The sequence below is a fragment of the Desmodus rotundus genome, chromosome 8, assembly GCF_022682495.2.
Source record: "Desmodus rotundus isolate HL8 chromosome 8, HLdesRot8A.1, whole genome shotgun sequence".
Taxonomy (NCBI): Eukaryota; Metazoa; Chordata; class Mammalia; order Chiroptera; family Phyllostomidae; genus Desmodus; species Desmodus rotundus.
The window spans coordinates 108,221,065-108,244,828 of record NC_071394.1 but is presented as its reverse complement, the minus strand read 5'-3'; the positions used below and the strand labels follow the sequence as shown (position 1 = coordinate 108,244,828).

The following is a 23,764-nucleotide window of genomic DNA, read 5'->3' as shown; positions in this document are numbered from 1 at the left end:
AGTGCGACAGTATCTGCCATCTACTGTAGCGTGGTGGTTAGGGTGAAATGAAATAATGTTGGCACCCAGTAAGCACTCCACAAATGGTGGCCCTCACTGGTGTCTGACCACGGACAGCCTTTCTCCAGGGCCACGTCCTGGGAAACCCGTAACAGAGGTTTGGTGCGGCTCCCTGTGTGTTGACCAAGAAAATCCCGCCAGGACTCTCGGCACACTTCCTCTTCCATGGAATAGTCCCTGCTGGCTCTTTCCCAAGCTCCTTTCTCAGCTGTTCCTCAATTCAGTCAGCAAGCATTTCAGTGCCAGGCCCAAGGTCAAGGAAGAGGAAGCTGTATGTTGAGCATCAACAGTGTAAGGACTTTTAATAGACATCGTCTCACCAACCCTGTGTGGAGAGGAACGTGAAGCTCAGAGGCTGAGTAACTTATCATGGAAACAGGATTGGAATTCAGCTTTGAGCCCCTTTTCTGTTCCCAACATTTCAGGATTTCTCATTTATGCCAATCCTCTGTGAGATGCCACAAGGCTGTTTTTAAAGATGAGGGAGGAGGAAAGGGGAGTAGAAGGGGAAACATCTAATAAGAAGCCGGATTATGTCCCGGCAGAGGGGGAAACAGATAAAGGCTGGAGCGGCTTTCAAACCACTAGAATGACATGTCTCTGGGCCTTGGTTACTCTGGTCTACAAAGCACGCGAGGCCCAAGTTACAGAGCACTGGAAAGGAATTTTCTTTTGCAGCAAATTGTGACTTAGGTAGGCTCTGAGCATGTCTTGGAGTCCAGAGGTCACCTGGAAGAAAACAAAGGTCCCAATAGGTATTCCAGGCAGGGCTGTTTCTGCCAGCAGCTCCTGCTTTCATTTGCAGTGGAAGAAAGGCCTGATGTCTCACCGGCTTTGCTGGGGATCTGTTACAGAGAAAAGCCCCTGGTCTGTGGCTGAATTCACCTTCTGCCTTTAGGCAGTGTCTGCTGACAGTAACTTTTAGGACGCACACTGGCTAGGACGCTATTGTGAGGACGCTGACTGTCCCTGGGATCCAGCTGCTAGCCGCTCCCCTTCGAGCTGCATTACAGTGTGGGCATCCATGCACGGGGGGTCACATTCCCTTTCCGTCCGGCACCCATGGTGGCAGGGATTCTGCAGTCCCCATGCCACATCTAGCTGTCTGCCAGCAACAAACACTTCTGGAGGTACCTAAGGACCTACGTTGCCATCTGCCAGACCCTGTGTGACTGGTGTTCTCTCTCATCCTAGTGGCTTCTGAGGCCTTTGAAGATGACACCTGCAGCAACTTTGTATCTGAAGATGACTCCGAAACCCAGTCTCTGTCCAGCTTTAGTTCAGGACCAATGAGCCCATCTGAGCCGGCTGACCAGTTCTCTGCAGTTGTGAGGCCTGGCAGCCTGGATCTGCCCAGCCCCGTGTCCCTGTCAGAGTTTGGGATGATGTTCCCGGTGTTAGGCCCTCGCAGCGAATGCAGCGGGGCCTCCTCCCCGGAGTGTGAGGTGGAACGAGGTGAGTTGCAGCCCCCTCACCCGTAGTGCTGTCCTGGATGCCTCACTGCCTTTGCAGCCAGACCTCTGCACTGTGCTAGACCTTCGCCAGGCCCGGGCGCCCCCAGTGCTGTGGCGGTCGGTCTGTGTGAGTGTGCTGTCAGGGCTGAGCGCTGGGAAGGTCTCCAAGTCCTGGCTCCATAGCTTCGGTTCTGTGTCTCTCTCACAACTGTAGTTCTCTTGACAAGCACATGCTAGGGAGGTTTGTGTCTCCGGCTATTAAATAAATATGACAACTTCACCTCTAAAGATAAGTTGAATGTATAATAGAAGCAGTAAGCAGTTATGCGGAGAACCCTCTGTCATGTGCACGGTTGGGCCACACTGGGGGATTTGAGGGCTGAGCTGGCTGATTGGCTAGGGCCTAAGTGACTCCTGGGATTGCCATTACTCACTCAGTCTTTAACATTTCCACAGGAGACAGAGCAGAAGGGGCGGAGAACAAAACAAGCGACAAAGCCAACAACAATCGCGGTCTTCGCAACAGCAGCAGTGATGGTGGCAAGAGCCGGAGCAGCGCCTCCCCCGAGGGCCAGGCCTTGGCCAACCGGATGAAGCAGCTGTCCCTCCACTGCGCAAAGGGGAGAGACGGGCTTATTGCTGACATAAAAATGGTGCAGATCGGCTGATCCATCCAGGGTCCCGGCCCCAGTGCATATCACTATTTATACACGAAAACTGTACGGAGAACGTTGTGCCAATCCTCATTTAACACATGCCAAATTGTAAGCGTTTACTCTAAACTGCACTAAGGGAGTTTCGGTGATCGTGAGGGCGGAAGATTTTTCTTCTGGGTAAGAGCGCCTGAGCGGGTGTGTTTTCAAGAGCGGGCTGCTGCGGGCGCACTGTGAGCAGCGCACGGTCTCTGGGGGACGTTAACTGTGACAGTGTTACGGAAGCAATAAGTAGTTCCCACGCGAGAACCCAAGCCGGGAAAGGGGCTGGCAAGCCGAGCCCTGCTGCGGCCAACAGCTTGCTTCCCTTTCCCTTCTCTCATCCTCAGTTTGGGAAAACAGAGATGTTCTCCTTTATATCTTAGGGGATCTAAATGAAAACAAAGAATGCAAGACAAAACTCAAATACTCAGAACATACCTTTTTGACCCGGTGAAGGCTTAAACAGTCCAAGAACACAATTCATTTTTGTCACCTCTGGTGTTCAGAAGGGGCTTTAAAGAAAGTGTGTATGTTGGGACACCCATTGAAACCGCTTTCTGTAAAGGTTACTATGAACTGCACTTTTTGGGGTGGGAAAGGTGAATGCGGAGTGGGGATGGGGGGGCGGGGTGGGGAGACCGAGGGGAGCAAGGACGCATCATAGAATGGGGTTTGCGGCTGCGGGAGAGAAGGTGCTGTTGCGGAAACCTTCCCCACCAGCCAGGGGACTTACTCTAAGAGAAGTGCATGTGAGAACGGTTGCCATTGTTATTTAGACTGACAAGGTGTTAATTTCTCTGTAGGCTGTAACTTTAAAAATAAAAATTTAAGGGTTATGCTACTAGTATTCCTTAGGGGAAATTGTTCCTTAAAGCTAGGAAAGGGAGCAGGCATGTGTTGGCAACGGCTGTTACATAGACGCAATGGAATCTGTCATAATATTAATAGTAGTGTGTGTTTCGGCTGCTTTTCTTTAATGTTTTCATGGTTACGCATATTTAAGAGCACTGTATTTTATTTGTTAAGAAAACTCGGCATTTCTAAAAGGAAAAGAGCAACCCCATTTCAAGTTGTTTGTTAATTCTGTCAGAACTTGTATATTTTAGTCATTTGTAAATCTCTTCATACTGTAGTGTTTTCTCCTTTTTTAATGACTGACCCGGTATCTTAATTATAAGGTTATTTTGTACTTGTCTTAATACCTTGAGTGTAATAAAAACCACTTAAGAAAATGTCTTTCTATTAGTCCGAATGAGAAATCCTGATGTTGCCTAAGTCTTCGATTGTGGGTAACTTTCTTGCCATAGGAAGAGCACGGGGTGCAGTGAAAGTTGGGCGTCCTGGTAATTTAGGCCCCGATCACCAAGGTCTGAGTTAGAATTCTACTTTTGCTGCTACAAAGCTAAGCAATAAGGAGACAGCGGCAGGAGAATAAAGACAAGGTGGTTATATTGGAGGAACGGTTCTCAACCTCTGCTGCGCAATGGGATCTCCTAGGAAGCTTAAAAAATACTGCTCTCGGCTCGGAGCCCTGGAGATTGATTTGATTTGGGACGTGCTTGGGCACTGGCCTTTTAAAAGCTCCGCAGCCAATTTTATTCTTTCCATGTTGGTCTAGCCAAAATTAATCATTTCCCTTCCTCATACATCTGTGGCACTGTTTGGAGCTCTGCTGTGGAATCCAACATCACAAGATATTAAGTCGCTCACATACAGGTCTCCTCTGTTGAGTTTTTGAGGGCGGGGTTAGATCTCAACTCAGTCTGTACCCTGTAAAGAGATCTTTCACACGGGGGGTCAAGTCGTATGTGTTTGTGACAAATGTAACTCTAATGGCTTTAGATTTTCCTTTAAAGGGCCAAAGAAAGTTAATCTGCCTAAAATTAGTTCCTAAACCTGAAAGCACTAAATATTCACCAAAGTGAAATCTCACCAGCATAATAATCTACCACGATCCTGAATATTACAGAATAGATTTTCCTGAAGTGTGAATTTTCCAGCAAATAATGAGTTCTTCTCTTTTAGATGGAACATACTAGATGATTCCTTTAATAATGAATTTTTCTAGGTTAAATATGCAGTTTCCGTAAGTATAAACAATTTATTTCAATTCAAGGTAGCATAAATACAAAAGTTTTGATTATAAATTATAGAGATGATGAAAAATACCACCTATTTTCAGATCTTTAAAATCTTGAGCATTACTCTGCTTTGATAGAGTTTTATGTAAACAACTGGAAATTTACACACAACAGTAGTACCTTTGCAAGTTTTCCAAATGCAGCTTCAGTTACAATATATTAAATTCTCAACTGTATTTTCTTCAGAGTGCTGTTACCATAAGAGCACTGGACTACACGGTAATTAAAAACAATACACCAACCAAACAGTGATGTCTCAATGTCTGACTACCACCTGCATCCCCCTGAAACAAATGACTGCAACAGGAAGTGCGTACCTCAGTCCTAGCTACATGATTCAGTGGGAGACAGGGGTCTAACTTCAACAACCTTCATTCTTAAGCATGAGTATCTTCATGCTAAGTCACTCATTTCTTAAAACTTTATTCTTTCATAACATCTGGGCAACAGACATTTAAAGTCACGAGCGATGCAGACTTAGAATCTGTTTGTGACATAATTCATTTGGTAACTGGTCACCCCAGATGTACAGTAGCGCCCTAACAGCAGGCTCACCACCACATGCTCTGCCAGAAAGACAATGTACATTTTTTGGAATGCGCTCTCAGCCTACCGTTCCACTCAGTGAGTCCATGTCCCTCATCTGGCCTCAGTTCCCTCTTAGCAAAGCATATCACAGCGCTGAGGATAAACTTTCATCATCTGTACTTTTTTTTGCAAGCCAACAATGCAAGCCAGTTCCACATATACACACAACCATGTGAATGGCGCCGCTAAAGTAACTCAGGGTAATTCTGACTGTGCACAATTCTCACTAAACGCCCTGACTTGAGCACCAGATTCCACTGTAACGTTGTTTTTGAGAATTCTGTTCTGATCGTTACGTTTACTGTCCTGCAGATTTGTGTCCTCATTTGAAGAGTTGACTGTGAAGTATATAAAATCCAGTAATAGCTGAGATTTCCCATCACTGAAGTTGTGTTGTTTTGATGGGGACAATACTATTGAAGTCCAGGAAAAAAGGTCCTTCTTGTTTAGGCAAAAAAGTACTAGGAATGATATTGTAAATCCCAGCAGGTATGTTTTCTAATTCCAGGTAGCAAAACCCACACCTGTATTCAGGGAAAATAAAAACAAGGTTTAGAGGAGACGGTGCCACGAAAAGCAAAATACACATCAGATATAATCAAAATGCCAACCTTACCTGTAGTCACCACTAGATTTCCTCTGAAAGCCATGGGGACCAGGGTCGCCCACCACAGACACTGCTACAACTTCAAAGCCCACACTGTATTGCCTAGCAGCAAAGAGGAACAGAAGAACTGCTAAGTAGTCTCAGATAAATACATACCTAAAAATAGGGATACCTAAAGTGCAGGTGTACTATTAAAATCGAGTATATGCTTTCTAAAAAGCTTCAGTAGAAAGAAACAACACTCTGAAAAAAATTCATACTATTTCTACTCTTAATTATAAAAACCACCACACCATTCATATTTTTAAATTGAAGACAAAGATTAATATTAAACTTATTTTAGAAAAGACTGTTTTTACTATGGGCTCCCAGATAATGTTAGATTTAAATAACAAAATATTGTCACTATTTATTAGGCAGCGAAAGTGGGACAGAAGATAAAACCCTGAAAAAAAAATCTAAGAAAAAGTATTAGCATGTGGCAGACGTGGCCCTCCAAATCAGTAGGGAAAGGAAGGATTACTTAGGTGGTGGAAAGGTGACAAAAACAGAAAAAAAAATGTTAAACTGTATCTCACACCAAATATAAAAATACTCTCCATATGGAGTAAAACGCAGAATGTGAAAAACAAACCATAAACGAAGTAGAAGAAAATACGGTGAAAATGTATTTACTATCGGGGTGATAGTTCCTGCCCACAGCCAAATAAAGCAGAAAAGACTGACACTGTGAATGGTGATGGGGACAGTTTGTTAGAAATCTGTGAAGGAGTCACATTCTTACAGACACACCTTATTCACGCTTATAGTTATGAAAAACATGACGCCAACAGAAAAATGGGCAAAAGACATGAATTAGGCAATAAAGGAAAAAATACACATTGTCAAGTACTTCCACACGTTCAATCGAGCTAGACATTAAATGCAAAAGGGCAATGAGATTCCACGGTTAAAGATAACTGTGAAACAGCAGCTTAGTCCGATCTGAATGAGGATTATTAGTTTCTTTTGAATTAGTTTGCAAGGCAGGCACAACTGAGCCTAGTTTTACCTACGTGTACTATTTTTTGTTTGTGTTCTCTGGTTTTTAAACTTTTTAAAATTGTAAAACGTAACACAACGTACACAGAATGAATACCTAGCTCAACAAATAATTTGTAAAGTGAGCAAACACCTGGGGTACCAGGGCCTCTATGAAGAGAACCGTCTCGGCACCACCGAAGCCCCGTGCAGCCTCCCCTCCGGCCAGTACCCCTGTGCCCACAACACTGACTTTTCACCACTTTCCTGTTCCGCAGACGGCGTGGCTACTGAAGGGCGCCCCTAAACGGCAGTTTAGTTCTGCTTGTTCTTGCCTTCACGTAAGTGGAACCATATATATTCTGTCACGTGTGGCTTCTATTGTCCCGTATTATTTTTAAGACTTGTCCATCGTGCTGCGGGGAGCTGTAATTTATTTTCGTTGTTACGTAGGACTCCGACTATTTTATAATCTTAAACGCCACTGCTGCACATCTGGACTGTTTCAAATTTTTGGCTCCTAACAATGGTTTACTGGCCATTTGGATCATCTTTCTTAGGACACGCCTGTTCAAGTTTTCATTTTTAAAAAAAACTGCAGACTTTTTCTTACTAATGTAGCACATGTAAAAATCTTTTTATTAAGCTATCTCCTATATAGTAATGCACCTGCAATTGGTTTTGAGATTTGATAGGAGACGGGTCTTAGGTACCTTTTTGGTACATGGATACTCAGTTATTCCAGCACTATTTACTGAACAGACTACCCTTTTCCTGCTTCTATGCAATACCATCTTTTTCATAAATCAAGCATCCACATATACATAGGTGTGTCTCAAAACCCTATTCTGTTCCACTAAGCTCATTTTTAATACAACATTATTAACTTAAGAAAGTTACTCATCACAAACCTTGGTCCTCTTAGCTCAATCAGTAATGGCCCAGTCTTTTCTATATGGAATTGGTAAATGGGATTATTTTTATGAGTCTCTTGGAAATTTCCGCATCCTCCGGCACTCTGACCATTCCACTTTCCATTAATCTATTAAAACAAAGCTTTTGTGTTAACAGAACTTCACATTCTCCGATTCTATGTTAAACACAAACCTTTATAATCCCAGCCCCCAAAGTAGGCAACTCCCGCTCCCACTCTGGCTCCACCCGCTCTCTCCAGCCTGTATTTGCAGCTGACAGGCACTCTAACGCTTCACTTCAGCCCGGTTACCTTGCCACACTGAGCCTGTCTCCACCTCAGCCTTCAATCAAGGCGTGCTCCCTGCCGGTAGTTCTCCCGCAGACCCTCCACACACCCAGCCCACCCCGCAGAGTCCACCTCAGATTCCACTCAGAGGTTCACCCACAGGGCCCTTCCTGACGCCCGAGGTTTACATGACTCTCCTCTGAATCCCTTATTTCTGCCCACAGAGGCACCTAGTGTTGCTCGTTGACGGTCCTGTTACATTTCTCTTACTCCTTTCAACTCCAGAATATTTTGTTTTGTAAAAAACTGTTAAACGTGAAGAATGAAAAGGAGAAAAAGGGAATTCTAGGATTTCTCTGAGATTATGACCCAGAGACAGAATTTTCTTACCTGCTTTGATACGGTGTATGGTGAAGGAATCTTTGAAAAGGTAAAGCTGCATGCTGAATACACCTAGATTACAAAAAATATTGTGCCGGTAACGTCTCTACGTATAAAAATACCAAAGTGATAAATAGAACATATGGGAAGACTAAAAAATTAGTTGGCACATAGAAAAGCCGTTATTCGGTAGGCAGCCTGGTATCAAGTCAGGTCTGAGGAAACCAGGGGGCTGGTTTTTGCCTTCTCTGCACTGTGTGCGACTCGGGGCGAATCCCAGGCCCCGTAGGCCGTGCCTTCTGCATCTGAAGAAGGCAGGTACGAAGGCAGCCCCCCAAGGGCCCTTTCATCACTGAAAATCTATTCAAACTGAACTTCGTCCCTGATGCAGGGACAACAGATCTAGGCAGAACAACTGACGATGACCCTCCCGACCCGGGGCAGCAATGTTCATAGGCGATCGATAGCCTTCCACTGCGTTCAGAGCCTCCTTGTTCAAGTTAACAAAGAAAGTATTATGCAGGCTAAACAAGTTTTTACTGCTTGCTCTGCGAATTTGTTAGTCCAACACGCCACATTACCTCAGGGCTAAACTATTACTCTAAAAACAAAAACGCTCATTAAGAATGTTGTTCAAAATAAAAAGATTACTTTAAAAAGGCATTATTTTCTGCAGGAAGCATCCTAATAATTTAATATTGAATTGATATAGAAATAACCACATACACATAAAATATGTAGATAATTTTCAGAAATACGCTGTCTCTGTAGACACCCCACTCACAAAGCAGAGTGTGTACTTTGCTTTGTCGTTTGTTGGTTTACTTACCCGGACCGTGTAATGGATTGTGTTCTGTTTTTCATACTGAGAAACCACTAATGTAAAAGTATGGGTCCCAGGCGTGGTCAGCTTTATCTTAGTCAGATAATGAGGGCTGTTAATTCGAATCCCGTCAATGTATGGGGGCGGGTCAGCTGCAAACAAACAGGAGGTTTACAGAAAAGATTTTAGGTTTTGAATTTAAGTTTTATGATTGATGGTAGGAAAAGTAATTGAATGGACATCCCCTTAATTTATCCTATCTTTAAATATAATGTTACTAAAGAACTACAACTTACATTATAAACTTCACAATTAAAAATTTTAAAACTTCAAAATTCAACAGTTTCTAATAAGCGAAAGCTTTTGTAATCTTTCAGAATGCATTCAGTGAGGTACCGGATAATCCCTGCTATTTGCCCTTGGTTGCCTTTTCCTCCAGAAGATTTTAAAGTCAGGATTAGATTCTTTTTATTTTGAGAAAGCTTTTAAAAAGATACAGAGTAATGAAAAATATATCTAGGTGCCCCACCACTCAAAGTCCCTTTTTTTGGCTTTATTAGATTCTGTACAAAACAAAGTCCCTTTGAACCGCCACCCTCGGCCTCACTCCATTCCACTCTGACAGACTCTGTGGGCATCTTGTCAGAATTTGGCACACACGTCCCTACAGAAGAATGAAGGGGTAAATGTTACCAATGGGAGAATAGATCTAAAAAAGGATTATACATGTCTTGTTTCATAGCTTTCATTTTTCACGCAACATGTTTTTGGAATCCATGTTGTTCTACACAGATATGGTTTATTCTTTTTCAACCTGCACACGTAATATTCTATTGTATCAATATAACACATTTTGTCTATACTCCCATCTACTTATCCAACCTAAATATGCAGATTATTTCCAATATTTTGCCATTACAAACAATGCTGCCCAATATATACTCTGTTAGTCTCACTGATCAAAGCTGACATCGTAAAGCCATTTCCTGTACGTGAGCTACCATGTCATTTTGGATCAGTGCTGTATCACCTGATTTACTTAGGAACACTGGGTGTTTATAACATAATCTATTAAAAAAACTATAAACATTTAAGAATCTCAAACAGGTAATAAATCTCTAACGCTTAGAGGTGTATAATCTAGAGTTAGGAGAGAAAGAATGGGCATATCTGTGACAGGTTTTTAATCTTTCTATTGGGTTGGCCAAAGTCCATTTAGATTTTTCCGTAAAGGACACATTTTTCATTTTTACCAACAACTTTATTGATTTGGGTATTTTGAGTATGTCGGCTATCTCCCGCTATTGGCTTCTAGTGGGTAGAGGCCAGGGGAGCTGCTAAACATCTTCCAGTGCATAAGACAACCCCACGGCAAAGAATTATTTGGCCACAATGTCAATAGTACCAAGAAACTTCACAAAGCACTTTTGGCATATTCGATTAGTCACAGAACCTTCTCCATACTCTGCACAAATCTTTTTTGCGTTTCAGTTGAGTGTTTACTTTTCCTGAAATAATAAAGCATAACACACAGAAAATGTTGCATATGTTGCTCAACTTCAACATTAAAATGGCCGCACAAAAATTCACCGATTTTTAAAAAATGTACACTGATATGCAACTGTCACAATACAATCCAACAAAATTGTTTTGAATGAAGTAAAGGCAACCAAGCACACTAGAGCTATCATGTGGAACAAACTAAATGAACTTTTTGGCCAACCCAGTATATCTCGGTTTACTCTTCTGTCACATGGGGAAGGAGACCTGTTCTATTTATCTCAGAGTGCTATGATGGAAATAAAACTACAAACCAGAAAGTACCTCACAACGGCAAAAATCACTATGTGTTAAAGAGGGAGCATTTAAAAAAAGATCCAAGTAAAAAGGGTAACACATATTTGAATTCAAAAGCTGTGTAACCTCCTAATGCTAGGAATACACGAGCATTCACTGTGCCGTTTTGGTTGTATAATGACCAACATGTGAAAATGGAAAGTTTGGCTGGTTTAACCAGACATTTACCGTGGGACCCACTTTGTTTCCATGCCCACTGCAGAATCTCTAGGGAGACTGACTGTTAATATCAGTGCTGGCCCTCAACACAGTGTAAGGGGGAAGATGCCATGTTTTCCTACGATTCAGCAAAACAACACTCAACCAAACCCCTTCTGATCTCATCTCCCCTTACACTGCCTATTTCTTTGAGCAGCCTTCTTGAAACAACTGCTTCACTGTCTCCTCTCAAACCACTCCAGCTGGGCTTCGAGCCCACATCTCCTCCCGCTGTGTTCCAGTGAGGACCAACAGAGACTGCCCGGATGCTAAGTCCAGTGGTCTCTTCTCTAACCTAATCTCACTTGACCTCTAAAAGAGCAACTGATGTAGTTGTCCACTCTGTCCCTCATGAAATATTTTCTTCTCTTGGGTTATATGAAATCTTACCACTCCATCACGTTCTCTGCTCAAATTCTTTTCTGGTAACTTCCTCTACTTAACCTTCGGAGGTCAGAGTTCAACGGTCAGGTCCTGGGTGTTCATCTAACTACAACTCCACAGGTGGCTTCCACAGTGCTATCTTCGAATGCCATCTATGACCGTTACTGCTCAGTCTGTACCTACAGTTCTAACCTCATCCCAGAACTCTACTCAAAATGCCAACTGCCTGCTCCAAACACAGCTGCTCCCTCCCACTCCACCAACGCCTAACCACCTCAGTACACGTGACATCGTTGTATTGCTCAAACCAAGAACAAAATAAGAATCATCCTTGATAACTCTTTGTCTCTACACCAAGTCAACCTGTGACAATCCTACCGAAACACAAATCTGTCCACTCCTCCTACCACCCAAGGTTCAAACCATCATTTCTCACTAAATTGCCTAATTGGTTTTTCTACTTCTATTTTTTGTCTCCACCAATATATTCTAGAAAGAATGTCTTTTTAAAAAAGGCATGCTCGGAACCGTGTCTAAACCCTTTGCTGTGCCTTACAGACCTCATGCGATCTGAGCCTGTACACCTTTCTGACCACTTCCGATACCACACCTCCCCGGCCTACTGGCCTTTTCTCGGTTCCAAGAGAACACCAATCTTTTTCCCATTTTAGAGTCCCAGCACTTGCTGTTCCCTCTGCTTGTAATGCTCATTCTATTTCTTTGCATAATTGATTCATTTTTGTCATTCAGAGTTCCTCTTACCCTTTCTCAAAGAACACTTCCATGGCCCAACCAAAGCAAGTGACCAGTCACTAACACACGGCCCTATTTGTTTCTTTACACACCTGTCTCACCATCTTTCTTTTTCTGCTTATCTGTCTCCCTGAGTACAACATAAACTAACAGTTTCCACAACTTAGTGATAAATTTTTTTGACTGTGAAAACAAAATGGTTTCAATACAGTATGTTAAATGCTTCAGAAGCCCCACAGAGGGGAAGATTCACTTTGCCAGGCAGATGGATATCAAAGAGGAAATAACATATAAGCTGGGTTTTAACCGTGTCCATGATGCAGAATAGGGAAAAAGGACGTATGTGGGCCGAGGGCAGGGAGGAGAGAGATTCTTGGCAGGAGGAACTGGGAGAAAAGACAGGCAACAGGGCATGATGTGTTCAGGGGTGGTCAGTGCCTTGCTGAGGATGCCATGAAAGAGGGGGTGTCAGGAAGAGGGGGACAGGAAGGCTACGGCCAGAATTACCTACCATGGTAAAGAGCCTGGGTTTTGCCCAAGACTTCATGGAAAAGCACAGAATTTTGGATGAGGGAAAAAGATAGGACTTAAGTTTGAGAAATAAAACACAATGTGAACTCCCAAATTCCTGAGGATTTTATTAAAAACAAATCAAAACACAAGTAGCATAAATACCCACCCATCTTCTTTGTGTGGTTTCTATTAGTCTATAAGCATAATTATTAATTTCTGCATATTAGCTACATAAAAACCTATCATGTTCTAGTTAATTATATAAGTAAAATTTTAATGTTTGGTTTGAATGTTTGCCTACTAAACATACCTGGGTAATACACTTTTTTCCCATCGGTCTTGTATACAACCATTGTGATAAATTCTCGATTATTTGCAAAATCATCCTAAAAGCACAAAGAATCCAATGTGGTTAAGAAAATGGGCTCAAATGCTCTTAAGTGGGCAAAAAAGAACAATTCTAATTTTAAGAGCATTTATTTCAGCTCCTTAGTGCTATTAATAACATTGTTTTTCTAGGTTAAACTGTCATTTCAATAGATTGACCATATTGTACAAAAAACATATTAAAAAAAGACTCTGAAGCTATTAAAATTATGATTACCCTCTACAGAATCAAGCCTAATGATTCAAAATTTCCAACTCCCCCTTTAACATGTTTAAATGTTAATATTCTTAAGACCTAAATTAGCTTACACAATCAACACCAAAACCACTCCCTCATGTTTTTCTTCAGAGATGATTTTTGAATAAAACTTATAGGAGTATGATGACAAATTATAAATTTCCTTAGAGGAAAATTTTCATTTATCTAAGAAAATACCATTTTTCAAGCCACCAATATAAATAAAAAGGCTGATGATCAAATTACATATCTTGTCCACAACAGTCTCATTCTATTTAAAAAAATTTTGTACAGAGTATCACAAGAAGGGTGTCAGTACCTTGTCTGTTATGTGTCTACTAAGCAAAACCCAAACTGCAGCGCCCCCTTGTGGACACTGCACCTCCAGTTTGTACTGGGGATTGTTGGCCAGGCTATAGGCGTCTTTCACAGGTCCTTGCTTAGCATCCCAAGTACTAAAACATGAAGTCAACAAGGAAGGAAGGAATTAAAATTCTCATATAGCTAAAAATTATTAATATTTTAAAAAGTGCTATGTTTTATATATAATTAAGTTACCAGGTTTTCTTGTTTTTACAATTTTTGGCATGATCAAGAAGCATATAAAGAAAATACCTATTACATGGTACTGGTATAAGAACAGACACATAGATCAATGCAACAGAAGAGAGAGCCCAGAAATAAATCCATGTCAATAAGGTCAATTAATATTTGACAAAGGGGGCAGGAGCATAAAATGGAATAAAACTAGACTGTTCAACATATGGTGTTGGGAGATCTGGACAGCTACATGCAAAAAAATGAAACTCAACCACCAACTTACGCCATACACAGAAATAAATTCAAGGTGGTTGAAAGACTTAAAAATAAGTTGTGACACCATGAAAGTCCTAGAGGAGAACACAGGCAGGAAAATCTCAGATGTTCCAGGCAGCAATATTTTCACTGATATGTCCCCTAGAGCAAGGGGCATAAAGGAAAGAATAAACAAATGGGACTCCATCAAAATAAAAGGCCTCTGCACGGCTGAAGAACTCATCAGCAAAATGAAAAGGGAACCAACAGTATGGGAAAACATATTTGCCAATGATACCTCAGACAAGGGTCTGATCTCCAAAATATATAAAGAACTCACACGACTCCACTCCAGGAAGACAAACAACCCAATTAAAAAATGGGCAAAGGACATGAACAGACACTTCTCCAAGGAGGACATACAGAGGGCCCAGAGACATATGAAAAGATGCTCAGCATCACTAGCCATCAGAGAGATGCATATTAAAACCACAATGAGATACCACTTCACACCAGTGAGAATGGCCATCATAAACAAATCAACAAACAAGTGTTGGAGAGGTTGTGGAGAAGAGGGAACCCTAGTGCACTATTGGTGGGAACGCAGACTAGTGCAGCTACTGTGGAAAACAGTATGGAATTAGTATGGAATTTCCTCAAAAAACTAAAAATGGAACTGCTTTTTGACCTGGCAATTCCACTATTGGGATTATGCCCTATGAATCCTGAAACACCAATTCAAAAGAACCTATACCCCCCAATGTTCATAGCAGCATTAGTTACAATAGCCAAGTGCTGAAAGCAACCTAAGTGCCCATCAGTAAATGAGTAGATCAAAAATCTGTGGTACAATGGAATACTATGCAGCAGAAAGAAAGAACTCCTACCCTTCATGACAGCATGGATGGAACTGGAGAGCATTATGCTAAATGAAATAAGCCAGGCAGTGAGGGACAAATACCATAGGATCTCACCTTTAAGTGGAACCTAATCAACAAAACAACCAACCAAGCAAAACAGAACCAGAGACGTGGAAATAAAGAACAAACTGACGGTAACCAGAGGAGATGGGGAGGGGGATAATAGGGAAGAGAAGGGGACAGGTCAAGTCAAGAACATGTAGAAAGGACCCGTGGACAAAGACAACAGGGGAGGAGGACTGAATGTGGGGGGTGCGGGTGGGTAGGGCAGGGGAGTGTAAAGGGGGAAAAATGGGGACAATGGTAATTGAACAATTAAAAAAATAAAAAAAGAAAACTATTACATGAATCATCTGTAGGCATGACAAAAAGAGAAAATACTAGTCTTCCTAAATTAATCATTTCATTTTAAACAAAGAAAGTGGAGACTACTATAAAGCATAGTCTGAAATATGCAAAGAAGTTACCTGTGAATACATGTTGACTCTTTAAAAAGACCTGGATTCCAACTCAAATAAATCACATCATAATACTGGCAGAGATCATCCCATGAAATCCAAAATATTCCTAAAAATTAGATATCTTTATCAATCTAAAAAATGTCTTAATGATAAGTGACTTACTTAGGTCAGTTAAACACATTTCATGTTGTTAAAGCATGCTATTTATTTAAAGATCAAATAGTCCTAAAATTACAAAAAGATATATTTACCATTGTCTATTTTTTGAGCTGTTCGAGGATCAAAGTTTAAGTATTTTTGCAACTCTGGGGTCCAGTTTTTTACATCATTTTCACTATACCTTCCTTTCCAACGTAAATGACTCCAAGGATTTTTCAACTGAATAAATCGCAGCCCCTATTGAAAACAAACAGGAGATAACAAAGTTGCAAAACAGTTTTTAGCATATTTTTATTAGTTATATCATTCTTTAAGGCAGGATGCACTTTGAATACTTACAAACTCTCTTCTCTCCAAATCAATATGAAATTAATATGCTTTTGTTAACGCTTTCACCATATCACATACCAGATCGAAAACTGTAAATGGCTATCACTCACTAGATCTAGGCTGTTCACAGGGCTGTCATTAACCACATGTGGTTAATTAAAATACGATTAAGCAGAATTTAAAAATCAGTTCTTTAGTTGCACTAGGCACATTTCAAGTGTTCAAGGACCACGTGTGGCTGGCTAGTAGCTAATGCACTGCACAGCGCATTTCCACAACCACAGGAAGCCCTACTGGGCAGTGCTGCCTCGAGCATCAGTTACTTCCTGTTCTTTCAGAGCCTATTCTACACTGGCCCACTGTGTTCACCGCCCACACATCTTCGGCTCTAGCATGGTCTTTCCTCTCATGAGCCCATAAACAATTCCTATTCAATTCCACCGCTGAGGCATTTGCTCACATTGTTTCCCTTTCCTGGAAGGCCTTCTCTGATCCCTTTTAGCTACCCTTCCTTTCAGATCCTCTTTAGCTTCTTCCTCCCTGATCTCCCTCTGTGAAGACTGAAGCAGTGAAGAAAAGAGAATGTGAACGCTGGAGTCAGGTGAAGCAGGACCAAATCCCAGCTTTAGTATTCATCAGCTCTACGGGTCTTACTTTGGTCATTTATCCTCTTTGACACTTGTTTCCTCATATGTCGTAAAATGAGGATGAGAATATCTCCTAGAAGACTGTTGTGAAGATTAGATGATGTAATATATGCAAAATATCTAGCACTTAATTTCCTTCTTTTAATAACTACCTCTCCTCTATAAACTTTATAGTGCTAACAATCTGTATTACATTAATTTAAAACAAGTAATATCCGATCTTACATTATTTCCTACTGGTGAAAATGTAGCAGTCTTTTCTCTCCAATGAGATGGTAAACTTCTTGAAACAGTAACATGATTATCTTTTTCCTAAGTCTCCCCTAAACATAGTGTTAAGTTTATTGTAAGTGCTTAATAAATACTGGGACTGTCTACAGAACCGATAACGCTGATTCAGAAAAACAAGAGTTTATAAATCTAAGAGTATCTTATTTCAAGCAGTCAACTTAAGAAATTGTATTCTTTTACTTAATGATATCATAAATATAACTGTTTGGGGAACTTAAAAAAAACACACATACATTCTTTTGCTATTTTAAATGTAGCAAATTGTGGCCTGGGATAGATATGAATTCTGGACATAAACAAGACTCATTTGTCTTGGCTATATTCCCTAGAAATCTTCACTAATACAATTTCTTTTCTCAATTTATTCTATACCACTTGTGCCTCATCCCTACACCTGCTGCACATCAGCTAACAGACACTGTACTCTAATTCTTTCTTTTCATAAAACCTAGTTCTATGTGAGTAGGGAATCTGCCCTACTTCAGAACTCTATCACTTCTTTAAAAAGGAGATGAAATTACTGCTAAGCTTTTCAGAGGCAGGTCCCAGGCATCACTGACATTCAAGAACTCAAGATTTGGCAGTAGGTTTTGTTGGGATAGAGAACCAGCAATTCAGACAGCCTTGAATAGGAAAACACGTGCTAGAAAAGAATCTGGCTTATTATGAGACATCCCATTCCCAAAGTTATTTCCAAGTGTCAATAAAGGAAAAGTCTAGGGGAGGTTCAGAAATCCATTGTTAAGCCATGTCTGGTCTTGAAACTGAGATAAACCTTCACCATGGACTATGGAACATCACCTTAGGGAGGAGCCAAAAATAAATGACCCAGAGGAGGATCATGAATACTAAAATATGAAAAAGATTAGAAGCAAACTGACTTCCGGCCCAGATGGAGGCATAGGTAGAGACACTTTGCCTCCTTGCACAACCAAGAGGACAACAACAAATTTAAAAACAAAACAACCAGAACTGCCAGAAAATATGGAAGTCTGACAACAAAGGAATTAAAGAAGAAACATTCATTCAGACTGGTAGGAAGGGCAGAGATGGGCAGCTGGGGCAGAGAAGACTTGTGGCAAGGTGGTTGGAACACACAGCAGGTGAGATCGCAGCAGATGGTCCTACATCTGTGTGCAGATAAACTGGAAGGAACAACTGGGGAGCAAGACAGACTGAGCAATCCAGAGTTCCAATGTGGGAAAATAAAACCTCAAAAACCTCTGACTAAAAAATCTGTGGGAGTTAAGGCAGCAGGAGAAACTCCCAGCCTCACAAGAGAGTTTGTTGGAGGGCCCATGAGGTACTAGAATGTACACAAACCCACCCACCAGGAGTCAGGACCAGAAGGGCCCAATTTGCTTGTAGGGAGCAGGGGAAGTGGGCGAAAGCCAGCTGAGAGCTGAGCAAGTGGCATTGTTCCCTCTCTGACAGCCCCCTGCCCCCCCCCCCCCCCGCCCCTGCTGACATACAGCACCACAACGCAGTGACGTGGGTAGCCCTGCCCTGGAGAATAACTAAGGCTTTGCCCCTTACAACGTACAGGTGCCCCAAGACAAAGAAATATTGCCCAAACGAAATAACAGATCAAAACTCCAGAAAAACAAGTAAGCGACAAGGAGACAGCCAACCTATCAGATACAGAGTTCAAAACACTGGTAATTAAGATGCTCACAGAAATGATTGAGTATGGTCACAAAATAGAGGAAAAAGTGAAGGGTACACAAATAAAGGAAAACACGAAATAAAGAAAAATCTTCAGGGAACCAACAGTGAAGGGAAGGAAACCGGGACTCAAATCAATGGATTAGAACAAAAGGAAGAAATAAATACTCAACCAGAACAGAATGAAGAAACAAGAATTCAAAAAAATGAGGAGAGTCTTAGGAAACTCTGGGAAAACTTTAAACATTCCAACATCTGAATCATAGGGGTGCCAGAAGAAGAGGAAGAGCAAGGAATTGAAAACTTGTTTGAACAAATAATGGAGAACTTTCCCAATCTGGCAAAGGAAATAGATTTCCAGGAAGTCCAGGAAGCTCAGAGAGTCTCAAAGAAGTTGGACTCAAGGAGGCACATACTAAGGCACAACATAATTACATTACCCAAGATTAAAGATAAGGGGAGACTCTTAAAAGCAGCAAGAGAAAAGGAGACAGTAACCTACAAAGGAGTGCCCATAAGACTATCAGCTGATTTCTTAAAAAAAACCCTTACAAGCAATAAGGAGCTGGAAAGAAGTATTCAAAGTCAGGAAAGGCAAGGACCTTCATCCAAGATTACTCTATCCAGCAAAACCATAATTTAGAATGGGAGAGCAGATAAAGTGCTTCCCAGATAAGATAAAGTTAAAGGAGTTCATCATCACCAAGCCCTTCTTAAATGAAATGTTAAAGGGACTTATCTAAGAAAAAGAAGATCAAAACTATGAACAGTAAAATGACAACAAACTCACAACTATCAACAACTGAACCTAAAACAAAAACAAACAAAGCAAACAACTAGAACAGGGACAGAATCACAGAAATGGAGATCACATGGAAGGTTATCAGTGGGGAAGGGGAGAATGGGGTAAAGGTACAAGGAATAAGCAGCATAATTGGTAGGTACAAAATAGACAGGGGGATGTTAAGAACAGTGGAGGAAAAGGAGAAGCCAAAGAATTTACATGTACGATCTATGGACATGTACCAAGGTGGGGGACAGAATGTTGGTGGAAGGGAGGTTGCAGGGCAGAGGGGAATAAAGGGGAGAAAAAATGGGACAACTGTAATACCATAATCAATAAAATATACTTAAAAGAAGCAAATGGGAAAATACTTTCACTGAAGTATCAATAAAATCTTGTACGTGAGGAAAGTGATGGATGGCAGAAGATTGGGAGCAGCTTTCCTCATAGATGAGTTCTATCTGCACAAAGGAGGTTCTAGAGATAAATGCCCGAATGAGATCACTGCGGAAATACTTTTAAATAGAAGTCAGAACTAAGGAAGTATCTCAGACAAGAAGAACAACATAAAACTAATGAATACAGGATACCCAACCAAAGATACTGGAGAAAGCTCACATAAATGCTCACACACACGAAGAAGCCCTTTGGTAAAGATCAGCCATGACTTCAAAGAGGTCAGGTAAACAGAAGGAAACTACGGTCAACTTCAGTCTGCGAGCTGCCTGCTCAGGCTGGGTCAGCAGCGCTCACAGAATTACCTGTGAGGGCGGGAGCGTTAGCCCAGTGAGGAAAGCCGTCTCCAGGCCCCAGCTTACTGCACCCACACGCGGTCTGAAGTGCCTGCTCTTTACAGAACAACGTCCATGTGTAAAAAAGACCGCTGATTTGAACTAATAAGGCTGTTATTTGAAATTCTTGCTTTTTGGCAATCAGCAATTTTTAAATGCTTTATTTTCAAGTCAAACCATGGGTGTATGTTTTTCTCCTAAACATGTTATCTGTCTAAATTTCCTTTGGCCATTCAGAACAAACAGTCTTATTATTCAAAGTGTATGATATACCACAGAAATTTCCTGAAACTCAAGTTTACTTTCATACCTCCTTTTCATCATTTGAATTTAAATCTTTTGCTACTACTTCAATATTGGTCACCTATTACACCTACCTCAAAGAATGTTCTAATAATAATATATTCACAACAGTAAATCATAGTGACTTTTATTTCCAATATTTTGAGTGTTTATGGCAAATTACATTCTAAAATAAACCTGCTTATTTAATTCACATAAATTTTTATATTTTTTTCTTTAAGTAAACTTTTATGCCAATTTTAAAGGAAGACACAATTCTACACAGTATGGTTGAAGGTGCCACGACTGACTGATTTAAAGCCTTGAGACTATAAATTTTTAAATGTTGCAGTAGGTCCCTGCTGTCTTCAAAATTCATGTAATTACACGTGTTCCATAAGAAGATCAGTCCAATTAATGCTATTCCAATTAGTCCTATTTGAAAGTCTAGCATACTTTGGGATTCCCTGTAACGTCTTACTAACACACAAGAAAAACAAGAGGAAAGGAATTTCAGGCAGAACCTTGAACTCTCTGATATCCAAAACAGCGTAGGCATGTGTGGGAACCAGCCCCCACTTGTCTCCTTCGGCTTCGGCCATCATTCCAGTGGATGCAGTGATGAGGACGTCCCCCTTGTGGAATCTGGAACCCCCACAGACAAAGAATTAAAGTGAGACACATTTACAGTCTCAGACCACACCATCTTCCCCTTAGTCTAAGGGTCCGCGGGAAAATTTCCACAAATTTGAAATCTTTAAAAAAATACGCTACTCCTAACACCCCCTGAAGGGTTTAACAAGAATTACATTTCCGCTTCTAGCATATCAGGTGAATTATCACATCCCCTACGCCATCGGTTTTAGACAACTTAATTCTTAGGTGGAAATGTAGCAATAAAGGAAGGAAGCAAATGCTGAATTTTCAAACGATTTACAAATAAAGATGACATGAAATGCCAAATGCACTTCCTTCACAGTGATATTATTTATCAAGTCACTGAGTTTTCTATTTTCACTAGTGAATATTATTACATAGACAATTTTCCAGTCTCTATACGTTAAATACGCTTTTTTCAAGGAAAGGCGGCTGTATCCACTGGCTGCCCTAGAATCTGCGAAATGAACTAAGAGCAACAGCCACTGCCCCACCTATATGTGAACCATCCACAAACACCCTTCCTCTGTGTTTTCAGGCCTCTCTTCCCATCACCCCTCAAATTGGTAAGTGCTAAGGAAGTCCAAAATAATTCTCCCATATTAGATATTCCAGATTCAAATGTTTTACCTTATCAATAATTTGGATTAACTGTACCTCTCGTAGATCTGTCAGTGAGGATAACTGAGGGCTGGCTGTAGCAAGTACATAAAGTGAAGTCTTTTAAAAACACAATTTCCCTAATAACTGAAAATGGCAGTCTCTGTAGTATCTATTCTAAATAAGGCATGAGGTTTCAACACGGCCTCTTTTACTATGGAAAGAAAGAGGAAGAGAAAAACGTTTACCTTTGGTAAAGCATTCGGAAACAACTACCCTTACTGAACGTCTGGCTGTCTGAGTGCATGGCGATCCTTTCCGGTATCCATCCAGTCAGGGCGTGAAGGTCGATGTTCTGCAACATGAGCACATGTCAGGGCTGTCAACGGTGTTTTCGAGCTCTAAATAGATCCCCGGGGTAGCTGTCACATGTCATTGATTTGATATAATGATTTTGATAGGAATAAACAAGAACATGGTAAGCTGTTTTCTATAAGTAGTAAGTTTCTTATTTAACTCAAATTCTTACCCGGATTTAAGCACAAGCTTATCTTTTCCCTATAATCTCTGCTGCTTTTCTTGACTATGTAATATGAAAACTCAAAACATAAAACAAAAAAATGCTTTCATAATAATGATGATAATCACTATTTAGTAAGTTCTTACAATAGTATAGTTACTTTTCTAATGTTTTATGTAATTTTCATTCTCTCTTTAAGCCGCACTGGGTAAATTAACAGGCGATGGCTTAGAAAGCTAACCTAAGAATATTTGAAGGAGAGAGCAATTGACTGCGTAGGTGGGGAAGAAATTTTAATATCTGACTGCATTTACCTATGACCTATGCATTCTTGGACTAGCACTACAAGAACCAGAAGAATGGAGGAGGCTGGGTACTAGGCAAGGAAATTATCCAGGTGAGGATGATGGGTGATGTGCATATATTTTATCATTTACTCTTTACAACTTGGAGACGTGGGCATTATTCTCACATTACAGACAAGAAAAGGTTAAGAAAGATTAAATATATTTTCTAAGGCTACAGGCTGGTTAGTGTTATAATTCAACATCACGCTAATCTAATTTCTGGTGCAAGCCCAGTAGTTTCCCTTGTACAGCTAAAGAACACTGGCACAAACCTCAATTTTACAGGCTGTGTTAAGGTTGGGAAAAGCTAACAAACAGAACACTCCTTGAACTTGAATTTACAAATCAAAAAAAAATACCTGTAAGGATGACACTATGACACATCCCTCTGACCTGAAGTGGCTACGTTGAAAATGCACTGTATTTAATGGGCCCTGTACCCCAACATAACAGCAGACACTTGCATTCAGGCTTTCCTGAATACTGAACCTACACAGCAGTTCCCTGAATAATGCCATTCTGTTATAAGGGTCATGAGGTGACGCAGGAACTTGGTTCTTGTTTTGATCAGTCTGTAATAAAATGGGTTCCACTATACATCATTCTGCTTAAAGCTGCAGAACCCATGGACGACATTAAATGAGGACTTACTTCACAATGCGCTAACCTTACAAAAGAAACTACGTACTCCATCTGATCAACATGTTTCACAGGTTGATAATCTGTTTTGTTTCCTTTCAACAAAACAGCAGCTATACGCTTTCAAACTTAAGAATAGTTACATAAGATAACAGAAGTCTGTGTGTGGATCATCCCACTACTTACTGAATTGGATCCTGGGAAATCATACCCTCCCATGACTTTCATGTACGCTTTTTCAATGAGAGACACCCACAATTCACTTTTGTTGTTAGAGTAAGAACAGAGCAATTCTCCCTTATGATCGACAGGTAATTGATCATCAATTATCACCTGGGGAAAATAACATTAATTTCCTTAGTTGTTAAAAATATCTTAAAATCTTTTCTATGAAAAAATATCTTTCATACTGATAAATTAAGAGGCATGATGATATGCCTATTATTAAGGCAATGATAGTTTCCTATTTCTACAATCTGATCAATTTAAAAATGTTACATGTTACATTCAAGTAACACTTTGTTACATAATGTTTTGTTACATTATGAATGTAACAAAAATGTTATATTCAAGTTT

General features: G+C 40.7%; 2 protein-coding genes across 3 annotated transcripts in view; one reads left to right on the top strand and one right to left on the bottom strand.

Annotated features, from left to right (window-relative positions):
• Positions 1 to 2,821, top strand: part of SH3BP5 (SH3 domain binding protein 5) — a 63,526-nt gene extending 60,705 nt beyond the window's left edge. The window contains exons 8-9 of the mRNA XM_024565900.4: positions 1,255 to 1,515; positions 1,971 to 2,821. Of these exons, the coding sequence (XP_024421668.2) occupies positions 1,255 to 1,515; positions 1,971 to 2,182 (473 nt within the window). The 3' untranslated portion in view covers positions 2,183 to 2,821. The remainder of the gene's footprint in view (positions 1 to 1,254; positions 1,516 to 1,970) is intronic.
• A 1,469-nt stretch (positions 2,822 to 4,290) lies between these two features.
• CAPN7 (calpain 7) overlaps positions 4,291 to 23,764 on the bottom strand; it is a 38,711-nt gene continuing 19,237 nt past the window's right edge. Inside the window, exons 10-21 of one of the 2 annotated variants that reach the window (XM_024565771.4) lie at positions 23,375 to 23,521; positions 21,931 to 22,037; positions 20,950 to 21,070; positions 15,728 to 15,872; positions 15,483 to 15,582; positions 13,620 to 13,755; positions 12,986 to 13,061; positions 8,977 to 9,122; positions 8,157 to 8,219; positions 7,477 to 7,607; positions 5,555 to 5,647; positions 4,291 to 5,462 (exon numbers count right to left, since the gene is read on the bottom strand). In XM_024565771.4, coding sequence (XP_024421539.1) covers positions 5,318 to 5,462; positions 5,555 to 5,647; positions 7,477 to 7,607; positions 8,157 to 8,219; positions 8,977 to 9,122; positions 12,986 to 13,061; positions 13,620 to 13,755; positions 15,483 to 15,582; positions 15,728 to 15,872; positions 20,950 to 21,070; positions 21,931 to 22,037; positions 23,375 to 23,521 — 1,410 coding nt within the window. In that variant the 3' untranslated portion in view covers positions 4,291 to 5,317. The remainder of the gene's footprint in view (positions 5,463 to 5,554; positions 5,648 to 7,476; positions 7,608 to 8,156; positions 8,220 to 8,976; positions 9,123 to 12,985; positions 13,062 to 13,619; positions 13,756 to 15,482; positions 15,583 to 15,727; positions 15,873 to 20,949; positions 21,071 to 21,930; positions 22,038 to 23,374; positions 23,522 to 23,764) is intronic. The other variant, XM_045200012.3, reaches the window with a different exon arrangement.